General features: G+C 37.2%; 1 protein-coding gene across 1 annotated transcript in view; it reads left to right on the forward strand.

The window, feature by feature from the left end:
- lrp1bb (low density lipoprotein receptor-related protein 1Bb) overlaps positions 1–13214 on the forward strand; it is a gene marked incomplete at its 5' end in the record, with an annotated part of 288040 nt that overhangs the window by 158162 nt on the left and 116664 nt on the right. The window contains 4 exons of the mRNA XM_079427014.1: positions 2810–2890; positions 4016–4186; positions 7039–7218; positions 10860–11060. Coding sequence (XP_079283140.1) covers positions 2810–2890; positions 4016–4186; positions 7039–7218; positions 10860–11060 — 633 coding nt within the window. The remainder of the gene's footprint in view (positions 1–2809; positions 2891–4015; positions 4187–7038; positions 7219–10859; positions 11061–13214) is intronic.

The following is a 13214-nucleotide window of genomic DNA, read 5'->3' on the forward strand; positions in this document are numbered from 1 at the left end:
ATTCATTCATTCCTATATTTTCCAACTTTACAGATACAAAATAAAGAAAATTCATGTTTTTTTTTTGTCTTTATTATGAGAATGTTAATTAGTAATAATTAATTAGTTAATTAAACTAATCTGGCTGCTATTTTAAAATGCTGAACAGCTATAAATATATATATATATATATATATATATATATATATATATATATATATATACTGTATATATTCTTTTTTTTTAATGCATGTTAGTTTCATATAATTTCTAGCTCTATGTCATGAAAATTGGTGCTTGTACTGTTTTCTGTTGACTATGCACAAAAATCACCATTTGAGCTTGTGATGCATTGTTTCCCTGGGGTCTCTGTGCATTGATATGTACATTAAAAGGTCTGTGTAAATGCATCTTCTCATAGTGTATATATATATTACTTCTCCTTCCTGCCATTTTTACTCCCTCAAGCGCAAAATTTAAATTCTAACTCTTCTGCCATTTCTCTATCATGCTATGCGCTAACAATGTAACTTTCTGGGGTTCTGTCACCAAATGTTGCAAATTGCCCAAAGTGCCATTGTATTGTTTACCTCCGCTGTGTCTTAGGCTGCCTCAGTACACTCTTGCACAAACACTCCCAGTACAAGCAGTAATTAGAGTGTACGCCTGACTTCACTTAATCGTAATCAAGCTGGGCTGAAAGGCGTGGAGCTCCACAGCCTTCCATTATTGGACAGCAACTCTGGTGATCTTGAAAACATTTCCAGATAGGATTGTTTTATAATCTAAGAGATATGAACTTCAACTGCCACTGTCTACTGCAAAGATTCGTATAAGTGATTTTTTCCCCCTTCAAATCAAATTTCAGTGGGCAGAGTTATTACCCCTGCAGTCTCACTGCTTGTTGTTGAACCTGATCTATTGTGAAAACTCGATGTTGAAAGTAGTAATTGCCAAAGTCAGTGGACTGGAACACTCTGTTGTGAAATTTAGAAGTAGGATTTACTCCTGTCAACAATAACCGAAACATGTTCTGGGAATAAATGTTCAAACACAACTATTTTTTCTTTTATTTGTTGACTCACCTGTAATCTTGACTTGTAACAGTCCTCTCCTAGATTAGCAACACTTCAAATGATGTGCTTTCCACTGACTTCTAAGAGTTCTTATTTGTGCCAGCAAAGGTTTTATTTGTGAGGGGAAAAGTACAATTCCCTAAAAGTAATTTTCTCAGGGAAACCCATGGGATCTATTATTTTTGAAATCTCACATTCTCAGTTTACAGCTGTTGGTGTTTTGGAGATGTCACGCAGTGGAGCAAAATCGCTTTTAAGAAACAGTGAATGATGCCTATGCACATATTCAAGCAATTGTTGATTAATTTAGCATTAATTTTCACAGGTTTCAACCCAATTATTATAAATATGGCCATCTTTTGATTGTTCTGAAATGAAGAAACATAAATATGCACATTTTCATGCATGTTTTTCTTGACTTTCCATTCATAAATAATTAAATAAAGAGAGGGAGGGGGGGGTTGTCTTGATTAAAATACATTCTTAGCACTTCTATGTAAATGTATGAACTGTGATCTATTCTAGAACAAGAAGCTTGTTCATTCAGTCCCTTCAAGCTATGAGCCATGTGCTATTAACATTATGCCCATTAAAACAGCACTTAAGCCTAAAATGCTCCAAGGGAACTATCCATGTTCATGTTCAAAATATATATATTGGTTGTGTGGACTGTTTGTATGATTACCCATAATAATACTTTCATGTCAGAGCATAGTCCCCAATCAAGTACAGCTAGAAGACATGAGAATATTAACATATGACTTGTTACCGAAAAGAAGCATCAAAAAACATTGACTAAAAGCAAATGCACGATCACACGCTTATAATTACCTTTGTAACTTGAAAATGGTTTCATGTGTGGATATATGCATACTATCTGGTAGACTGTGTGGAGGTTTTGAGCTGAGAGACACTTTAAAGAGAAACAGATGTTGTTCCTTCACTGCGTGTCATGTCGCTTTTCCTGTACGCATATGAGAACTGATGTATTCACGAAAAGGTTTAACGCGGTACAAAACAAGATACTTATGAACTTGTGCAGATTGCATTCATCCCAAAACTTGTAAATGCGTCAGTGTTTTTTTCCATAAACTAATATTTATCTTGAAAAAAAGTCAATTTTCACCGAAGGCATCATGATCCACGGGTTAATAGCAAAACCTGCAGTAATTCATAATGTTGAACAATAACCTTTTGATATCTTTAAATCAACGCTGTAGTAAAGCACACACACCGTGCTATTTCATCGCTGGTGTGTTATTGCTTCCTGGCGAGCTCTTACTGCCTCTGACTGTTTTCCACTGCATCTGTGAGGTCTCGTTTTCCCTTTGTTTGTGATTTCTTTTCATTAACCTTAGCAAGAAAATAGCAATAATTCACTGTGACATTTCACGTGACCTTCAGGGTGTTTTGTTTTCCACAATACTGGCACTAAACCCCAGTGGTATGACTTGTGTTAAAAAAAAAAAAAAAAAAAATGCAGTGCACTGCAAGAGAATAGTTACCGATTTAAGCTCGCCCCCAAACTTGCAAGAAACTATGAAATTTCCTGAGGACAAAAGAGCCTCCAAATTTAATCTATTAGCATGACAGGGCAATCTGTGCCAGGACAAACTTCTTTTGCAATTTTTCAAAGCTAAAAGCTAAATGAAAAATGGCTTCTCTTCTCCAGTGTATCAAAGAGACAGTGATGTATTGGAAGGGGTTTAAGCATCACGGCAAACGTTTCTCACGGTCTTTCTTTCTGCTCACAGCGTTCCCTACCTGCGAAGCTCTCAGCCAGTTCAGCTGCGCTAATGGGAGGTGCATTAGCATGAAGTGGCATTGTGACTCAGGTGAGTGTATCCAGAAGTAAGAAAATACTTTACCATTTGCTTTACTTGCTCTTCTATTCAGCCCGATGATGTATTAGCCTATTTTCTCGGGAGCTGCTAAAAGAAAGCCCGGCACTTTAATTCAATTAAGTCCATTGATCCTGTCCAGTCTTTTTTGTCGCACAAGATATTCATCACATTAATAACCATTAAATATTCACAGATTATTTTATCTGAAATATCTCCTTTTCAGATCAAGGAGGGTGTAAAATAACGACCTCTATAATTTATTGCTGGCCCTCAAGGTCTGCAATACGTTACTGCCTGCGTGCAGCGCTTGATCATCAACAACAATAAAACTTGCTCTTTTTATATCTGTTTTTCTTATTTCTTTCAATCTCCTCTTTTTGGTCCTCAAATGAGAGCATTCAGCCAAGGTCAACATATGGAAGCAGTTTTTCTTATCCAGGGTCAGGGCTTTCGGATACCTTGCTGATTTTTTCAGCACAAAATGAGGCTTGGCATAATTCGATGCCCTGAAGACTCTTTGAAAATCTCCTGTGGTGCTGTCCTCTGTTTTATCATTTCAGTTCCTAGTATTGTGCAACAAAGCATGAGGCACAGCAGGGTTAAAGACCCCCTTAAGGAAAATGTGACATTTTCTGGTACCAAAGTGTATGACGATCATAAAATCTATTTATTTTTTATTGTGTTTTGATGGAGCAATGCAATTTGTGTGACAATGCATGATGAAAAACACCCTACAATATACACTGCTGTTCAGAAGTTAGTCATTTTTTTAAGAAATTAATATTTTTATTTAATGCAAGGATGCATTAATTGATCAAAAGTGAAAAAGACATTTTTAATGTCACAAAAGATGTCTATTTCAAATAAATAATTTTCTTATGCCATTTATATTCACCAAAGAATCCTGGGGGGAGACAAAACTATTTTTAATTGAACAACAACAGGCTTGGTGTGCATAAAAGACTTCTTTCAGAAAATATAAAAAAAAGACACTACCAAAACTTTTAAATGGTATTATATGTCTACATGATACTGTCAAAAGTGTTCTGTTATAGTAAATAAAGTTATTCTGCATGATACTAATTCTGTGTGACTGTACTGTGTTTGTGAGTGTAGATGATGACTGTGGAGACAACAGTGATGAGGCTGGCTGCGTCCACTCCTGTGCTAATGGGCAGTATAAGTGCACCAGCGGCCGGTGTATCCCAGACCACTGGGCCTGTGACGGGGACAACGACTGTGGGGATTTCAGTGATGAAAATGTGACTTGTGCTGGTGTTGCCCCTGGTAAGACATCATATTTTTCTCTTTGCCTATTTTATTACCTACAGTTTTTTTTTTTTTTTTCATGGACTGTGTGGCTGTAATTTTTGGTTGGTATGTGCAGTACGTGTCCGATTGTTTTTTTGTTGTTTTTTCCACTGCCTCTTTTGTGGGCACCATTTTTTATCCATTTTTAAAAACTTGTATGACGGCTCCCATATTCTGTTCTATTTGATCACCTGTGTGACATCTAGATTTGATTATATTAGATTCAACTTCATATACATTCTGCAAAATACAGATCCAGTAAAATATAGTTAGCATCTAGCCAGAAATACAAACAGTAATATAGCATATAAATAAATTCAGGGGCCATGAAAGTCTAGATGGCGCAGTCTGATGGGTTATAACTTAATCTGACATAATGACAGTATTATCACATGGCACAGCTGATTGGTTTCTGTTCGTATCAGCAGCCAATGATCTTGATGCTTAACTTTTAAATACTCAGCTAGTGCTTGATGTAGCAGTTGCAGCATACTTCAGAAACCCTCCACCTTCCCCAGCTCCACCTGTATAGATCTGCTACAGGGTGGTTTCATATATGTTATATATGGGGGTTATTTCATAAATGCCATATGTGCAGCAGCACTATTTCTTACATGTCCACAGCAGCATGTTGTGGATGTATTGGCTCAAGTCTTGGTACTTGCTCTGCCGCAGCAGTGTAGCAGATCTATTTCGCCAAGACCAAACACGTTAACAATGTCATTACCATGCTAAACTCTGAGATTTGCGATGACAGAAATGATGGTAAAATGTAAATGAGCCATTATAGTATATAACAAATGATATTAAAAATATATAACAATAATTAATTAAAAGTATATAACAAAAGATATTACTACCACAGACTGAAAATCACATCGCTGTCAGACTATAATCATACAATGAGATATCGCCCAATACGGCATTATAACTGAATTTAAACGCATGAAAAAAAAGTTTTGACCTTGAAGATTCAGAAATTGTCTTTTCAGCTTTACCATTACTTCTGAGTACTTGGGTACTTATCCCTACAGTGTATGACCAATAAAAGCATCAGAGTAATCAAATAGCATTTAGAGAGGTCACATTTCCTTGTTACCTTAATTAAAAATGCATTTGTGTTCTTTTCTGTACACAAACAACTTAACCAACTTACCAAGTGGTTCCCAGAGAATCTGTTTAACACGACTAATTAGCAGACTAACAAAGAGCCAAACGATAGCGATCAAGTCAGTCTTGCTTGTAATTGCCTCGGTGCAATGTCCCTAATTTGAGGAACACAAGTTTAAAACTTTCTCCCTTTTTCTTCACTTGACAGATCTAATCTCATCTAAACTCTCTAGGGAACCACCTTACAGATTTGAATCTTTTAATCTGCTGTAATTACCTCTGAAAGCTGAGGCCGAGTCCTCCAATGCTTTCAGCTCACCAGCTTGTCACAGAAATGTTGGAGCCATTCATCAAACAGGCTCCTGACGGAGGTCCTCAGCTCCTGTCTGTCTCTGAGGGTTTGTCCGACTCATATCATCCCAGACCAGGACACAGATCATTGTATAACACATGCTCTGTATGTGTAAAGTGGAGGAGACACTGGTAACTCTCAGCATTAGCCTTAAGAAAAGAAGGGAGCCCTTTAGTCTTTAAGGGATCGTAATGTTACCAGCTGTCTTTTTTTCTAGGAGGCCATTTGTTTGTTTGATGGCAGGCAGGGGATTGAGGTGGGTTTGGTGTATAAACACGCTTTTGAAGTATGTATTTAACTCCTGTCAATTGTCAGGGTTCAGAATGAATCAGAAACTTGAGGCAGGCTACAGAAAAAAGGCTTTTCTTTTGTGCTTGGCTTACTCTTGAAGAAAATCTCGCCCCTGTCCTTTGCGTTGAAGCGCACAGACACTTAAAGTCTTTGCCAGTGTCGGAGAGAATATTTAAATATTTATTAACATGAAAAGAGGAAATCTTGAAGTATGCTTGATAAAACATTAATAAACTGATAAAACAGTTTAACATTATTAACGCTGGTTGAAGTAGATTGAAGTAAGAGCGTCTGTGAGATTTAAAAACTTTCCTTTTATACTTACCTTGCTATTTTTAATCCTTAGCTGTGACATTATTGATTCTTTTAGTACTTTTAAGTAATAAATATTGTTAGAAAATAACTGTTTTATTAGAGTAATTTGTTTGGGGATGGAACTACACTGGTCACACACGTTGTATGTGCTTTATTCATTAAAATTAACCAACTCATTAAGATCGTTTGTTAAGTAAATGGACAGAATTACTCAGTCTATATGTGTTTGAGTCACTAAAAAGAACCAACTGATTATTATCATTCATTAGAGAATTGGTCTGCACTTGCCACACTCTGTGTTCTATCTCTGTGTCCAAATATGAACTGATGCATTAGAGTCTTTTGTTCAGGAATTGGTCGCGGTGTATGTGTTTGATTCACTAAAAAGAATCAGCAAAGGAATTGGAGTTCTGATCACACTGTACATGGTTCAAGTCTGTTGTGCCAGAATTGAAATACACTGGTCATGCTGTGTGTGTTTGATTCACTAAAAAGTACTGACTCAGTACTTCGAGTCATTTGGGTTGGAACTGGACTACACTGGTCATGCTTAATGTTTCCTCATACACTAAAAAAAAACTGGTCCGAGTGACAATGGTCACTCTGTGTATGTTTTATTTACTAAAAAGAGCTGACTCATTACAGTTCAGGACCTGGTCAAACTATATGTGTTTGATTCACAAAAAATAACTCATTAGAGTCATTTGTTTGGGAATCAGAATAGCCCAGGATCAATCTCAGTTTTTTGTGTCATGTCCAGCTTTGCCTCCTGTGGAATGCAGTGGAGAGGAGTTTCACTGCCGTGCTGATGGGACCTGCATCCCCGAGCGCTGGCGCTGCGATGGGGATAAAGACTGCGAAGACGGCAGTGATGAAACAAACTGCAAAGGCATCAAAAGAATGTGTGATCCCCAGGCAAAGTTCACCTGCAAAAGCTCAGGTAAGCCTACCAGGTGTTCCTCAAAACCAGTTAGTCTGCACTGACCTTACATTTATTTCATGCACTAACCTAAGGCTATATTTTCTCCTCGTGTTCTGTGTAACATTTATCAAAACTGTTAAATTCTGTGAAGCAGCGGGTGATATTTTATACCACAATGTCATTCTTGAGCTTTCAGTTATCTTTGCCTTGTGCAAATTGAGTCGGATGATAAATCCAGCCTGTTTTTCGTTACATGGTGCAATCCTTTGCAATATCTCTTTATGTTAGAATTCGTATTTATGAAGAGTGGCTGAGATGAATGGTGTGAGCTGGAATGATTTGTACTTCACGGTAAGGTGTATTTTGGGAGCAGCGTCATTGTTCCATATTCAGAGTTAGCTATATGACATTAAACTAAAAAGGTGAGGTAGGTCATTTCTGTCCCGCTAGCATTAACAAATGCAAAATTAAGACCCTTGGTTTCACAAACACTCCTCAGTTTGCTATCGGTCTGTCAAACTTACAAACTTACTAATTTGCAGTTCTGGTTAAGCGAATGTTTCTGTGTTGGATTGGATGCTGGAACATTTGTCCTAATGCCACAGAGAAAAAGTGTTTGCACTTATTAAGAAACAAACCTACAAATACTTTAGGTTACTTGCAATTTTTTTTCCTGCATATTAAGATGCAGTAACAACACATCTCACCTCTACACAAAAAGTGTTATGTGCAGAATTCAGCGTTCTGTATTTCTTTTGAACATATTTGGTGTAATTTGTATCTATCAGAAGTTTTTTTCTCCACTCAGACCATAGTGAAATCAGTCAACATGGGGCTTTTTGATGTAGCAGTTGCCCTAATTGGAAATGATTGCCTTGAAAAGACATCTACAGCCAAGCCATAAAAGAGCTCAAGAATTGTTCATTGTTTTGTTCCTATTCCTTTTGATGTCAAAAATGTGCTAAAAAGCAGCAGCGTACACTCTTTCCAGACCATTGCACCGCACACCGAATGCCAAATCCCATATCATTTTGACAGGCTCAGAAACAGACTAAAGTGTGTTCACCTGTTTATCTGATCATGAGGGTAGACTGAACACAAGGAAACCCAACTGCCGTACACTGTTTTTCAATCCTGGGTTTTCAATTTTGCAAAGTGTACAAGCACACTGTTCAAACGTTTGGAGGCAGTCAGTTTTTTGGTGTTGTTGTTGTCGTTGTTTTTAATTAATACAATGTCCTCAGACTGATAAGCTCCTCTTGCACCTTATATATACACTCTATACATATACACATATATCTGCACAGTTTTGTTTAATTTAACTGGTTTGCACTCTATCTAGCATGTGCCTTATGCCACTTTATCTATCGCTTTCTTTATTTTTCTACAATATCCTAATTTGTATATCTGTATAGTTGTATGTACATATGTTTAAACTGTATTTATCTGTATTTGAACGTCTACTGTCAGTGTCTTAAATGTTAACTGTATGCACCAAGGGTCTGAGATTAACGCAATTTCAATTCTCTTTATGTATGTGCCGTACATTTGGAAGAATTGACAATAAAGCAGACTTGACTTGACTTGACTTAATACCTTTATTCAGCAAGGATGCACTTTAATTGTTCAAAAGAGACAGTAAATACATTTATAATGTTTCAAACAATTTCGGTTTCAAATAAATTGTTCTTTTGAACTTTCTATTCATCAAATAATCCTGCAAAGACAGTATCATGGTTTCCAGGAAAATATTAAGCAGTCAAAGTCAAGTCAAGTCACCTTTATTTATATAGCGCTTTTAACAATACTGATTGTGTCAAAGCACTTAACAGTATCAAATTGGAGGATAGAGTGTCAGTAATGTATAATAATAAGATTAAATTATTAATACTTGCCTGGCAGGGGAGACACCATGATCAAGAAGGCAGTTCACCTAGAGTGAGGCTCGGCCATTGCTCTCCGGTCGTGCCGACCCCTGCGAATTCCCCAAATGTGGGAATCTCGACTGCATAATTTATGGTAGTGGCGGACTGCATTCGCACTCTCCCCTGAAATTTTATAGGCAGATGTGGCCTAATGAATAGAGAGTTGGACTTGTAACCCGAAGGTCGTAGGTTCGAGTCTCGGGTCTGACAGGGATTGTAGGTGGGGGATTGAATAACCAACACTCGCTCCACCCTCAATACCATGACTGAGGTGAGACCCTTGAGCAAGGCACCAAACCCCCAACTGCTCCCCGGGTGCCGCAGCATTGGCTGCCCACTGCTCTGGGTGTATTTTCACTACTGTGTGTACACTTGGATGGGTTAAATGCAGAGCACAAATTCTGAGTATGGGTCACCATAATTGGCCACACAGCTTCCCTTTCCTTTAAACACTCAATTTTCAGTTAAGGGCATTTCATTATTGAATTCAGAGATGTCATTGTCTAGCTCAGTTTAATTTAAATAGTATCTTTTAAATCAAATTGACGATAATCGCTATACATTAAGTGTCCCCAATTGAGCAAGCCAGAGGCGACAGTGGCAAGGAACCAAAACTCCCTCTGTGACAAAATGGAGAAAAAAACCTTGGGAAAAACCAGGCTCAGTCGGGGGGGACAGTTCTCCTCTGGCCAGGATATTAGTGTTTATTTATTGTTTACTTATTGTTTTAATTAAAATTTGAAATGTATAAATGTATTACATTTCTATTTTTATATTGTTGCAATTTCTAACAATAATAGTATTATGTAGTTAGGTATTTTATTATATTTTTTGTTATTTTGTTTTATTTTTATTGTACAGGGTGGGCCATTTATATGGATACACCGTAATAACATGGGAATGGTTGGTGATATTAAAGTCCTGTTTGTGGCACATTAGTATATGTGAGGGGGAAAACTCCTCAAGATGGGTGGTGACCATGATGGCCATTTAGAAGTCGGCCATCTTGGATACAACTTTTGTTTTGTCAATAGGAAGAGGGCCATGTGACACATCAAACTTATTGGTAATGTCACAAGAAAAACAATGGTGTGCTTGGTTTCAACGTAACTTTATTCGTTCATGAGTTATTTACAAGTTTCTGACCACTTATAAAATGTGTTCAATGTGCTGCCCATTGTGTTGGATTGTCAATGCAACCCTCTTCTCCCACTGAAGAAGCTTGGAGGCTGAAATGTGGATGTATTCATCTCAAAGCATCTCTCTAACACCCTCTAAACCCTCATGATCCTGGGGTTTGCACACTCTGCTCTGATCCCCTGTAAATGTATAGGACTCTAGTGCAGTTGCTTTGACCTTTATAAAAGCCTTCCCAGTGAGCTAGAAGCCTGAAACTTCAGTATGTTCAGTATCTCGGCAGCCCTCTGTTACTTAATAAAGTGTAATTAATCTAAATGAAAAATAATTTGGAATCTAGCAACTTTAATTTAATAAATGAGCCCCACTGTGTGAAAAAATAAATGTTAAATAATAAAAAGGTTTAAACAAATGTTCCAGTGGGTCTCTGGGGGTTAAATGAGCTGAAGCTTCTGTATTCATCTGACTTCATGCCAGTTTGACGTTCTGCCACCTTTTAAAATTTCCCCAGATGTATCTTCATGCTCACCTACAAACAACAAATTAAGCCTGACAGTTTGATTTATATAGCGGTCTGACTGAATGTTGTGTCCCAAGGGAAGTGTATCAGCAAGAGCTGGGTGTGTGACGGTGACAACGACTGTGAAGACCGCTCGGATGAAGAGTCATGTGAGTCCTCCGTCTGTAAGCCCCCCACTCAGCCCTGTGCTAATGACTCCAGCACCTGCCTGCCCCCCAACATCATCTGCGATGGGAGAAACGACTGTGCTGACCATTCTGATGAGGGTCCTTTCTGTGGTGAGTGCATGCAAGGCTTTGATAAGAGGCTCATTTGCTATATTGCTTCAAGACTTGATAAAATATGAATAATTTTAACTCTAAATTTTAATTGGATGAGCCATGCCGAATAAATTCACACCTGTGACTGCTAATTCTACATTAGTGGGCCTATGTTGCTTGGCAACTGTAAACAGATTGCAGTTAGGGTAAGGAACTGTATTACTTTGCAGAAGAATGATTAATTCCAATTATTATTACAGTGAAAAAAATGTGGTCTAGAAACCGTTTTCACTCAGAAATTGCTAGTGAATTTCACAAACAATTATAAAGAAATGCCAAGTAACATGTTAAATTTACTGAAATAGTATTTTCTTGTAAAATCTTCGTAGTCTGTTTTATTTACAACTTTGAAAAAATATTTTTTCAGTGTATTTGTAGTATGTGTTATGTTATTATTTATCATTGCAAATTGTTTCCTATACATTGTCTTTTGTCGTATTAGCAAAATAAGCTTTACAGTGGTTTTATGAGATTAATTTAAGAACCTCCTTTTACCCATGATAAAAAATGACTGTAAAGTAATGTGATATTAGTATTATTTATACAGTATATTATTATAGCATTCATTAAAGTTAGGATTTATTTTAATATTTAAATTTTTTCATATTTTTTAAACTAAAGTTTCAGTAATTTTGATATGGGCTTTTATTATTATTATTATTATTGTTGTTTGTTGTTGTTATTAATACTTCTATATACAGGGTATCTTTAATTTCTTTTTAATAAATTTTATTTTTTTGTAATTTTAGTGCTTCAATTTAAACTACTTATTATTATTATTATTATGATTATTATTAACTTTGCCAAGGCATTAGTTTTTCATCTAAAATTTATATTTTATTTTTATTTTAATCAAACAAAAACAATTTTTAATGGTTTCAGTTTTAGTGAACAGTAACAACACTGCTGTAAAGCATGGCTTTCTGTGGCAGAGAGCAGCAAAATTTTGACAAAATTTGTGTACATTACTGTAAATGTCAGCTAAAGGTTTTTTTTGTTTGTTTGTTTGTTTTTCCTGCAGAGCGAACAGACATTGTCTAAAAGCTATAAAACTTTGAATTCATTTGGTCTTTAATCAATGCAAGTGTCACGGTGCATGTTTATCACTGGGTTCATAATGCTTGCATTCACAGCCTTATTCACTACACCTTGTGTCTTATGCTAATTGAAAACCGCTGTGCTATTACGTGAAGTCTGGTCAGTTCTGCAAGAAATGCTGGATGGATTGAATGGAAGTAGTCATGTGGAGTAGTTCTATCAATACACAGGAAGCCAAACCATGAAAAGCTGTAACTAACCAATGAGAATAAAATACCTGAGCTGTAAAGATTTGGACGCATACATTTGAGCAAATCAATATGTACTGTGTTTACCTCTCCATGGGTGAAAAGATTTTGATAATACTGTGTTTATGCCCACACGGCATGTCCCTCAGGGCTACTTGAATCTCTTTGAGTTGCATCCTTGAGCGAGTGTAATGGAAAGCCAGCACATGCTCTGTAAGCTACCAGCACAAGAAAACACGAAGTCTGTCTGAATGAGAGCTAAACATGAGGATCTGTTTGCCTCTGAAGCCCTCACTTGGGAAAGTGTCTCCTGAGAGTCACATTATTGTATAATTCTCTCAGAATGCGACTAGACAAACATTTCAGTGACTTTCAGTACATTGCCAGCAGCCGCCCATGGGAGCCTGCCGCTCATGTTCTGAGGACGAGGCGCATTATCTGTCTGACTAGACCTGCATTTGGCTTGGGCTTCTTATTGCCAATTAGATTGTGCCAATGGACCTTGAGGTGACTGCCTGACTCAGACCAGCGCAGCAGGACTCAATGCTATTTGTGACCTTTGGGAAGCAGCTATTCTTCAACTCCATATAGACTTCAGGGCCCCCTGTGAAGAAAATTCAATTCTCTCTTGCGGCCGCAGAGGGGATCATCATAATCAGTAGAGGCAAAAAGACCTTGCACGCTGTGAGTTCCCTCCCCTTTGTCTTTCTCCCATAAAAAGGACCAGGTGCTTCGATGAAAGGAAAAAGCTTATCCATTAGAGATGAGAGTCTTAAGACTACCGGAGTTTGTCTGATCCGTTTTGAAAAGAGATGATGTATCGAGA

The sequence above is a fragment of the Barbus barbus genome (assembly GCF_936440315.1).
Source record: "Barbus barbus genome assembly, chromosome: 10".
NCBI classification, from domain to species: Eukaryota; Metazoa; Chordata; class Actinopteri; order Cypriniformes; family Cyprinidae; genus Barbus; species Barbus barbus.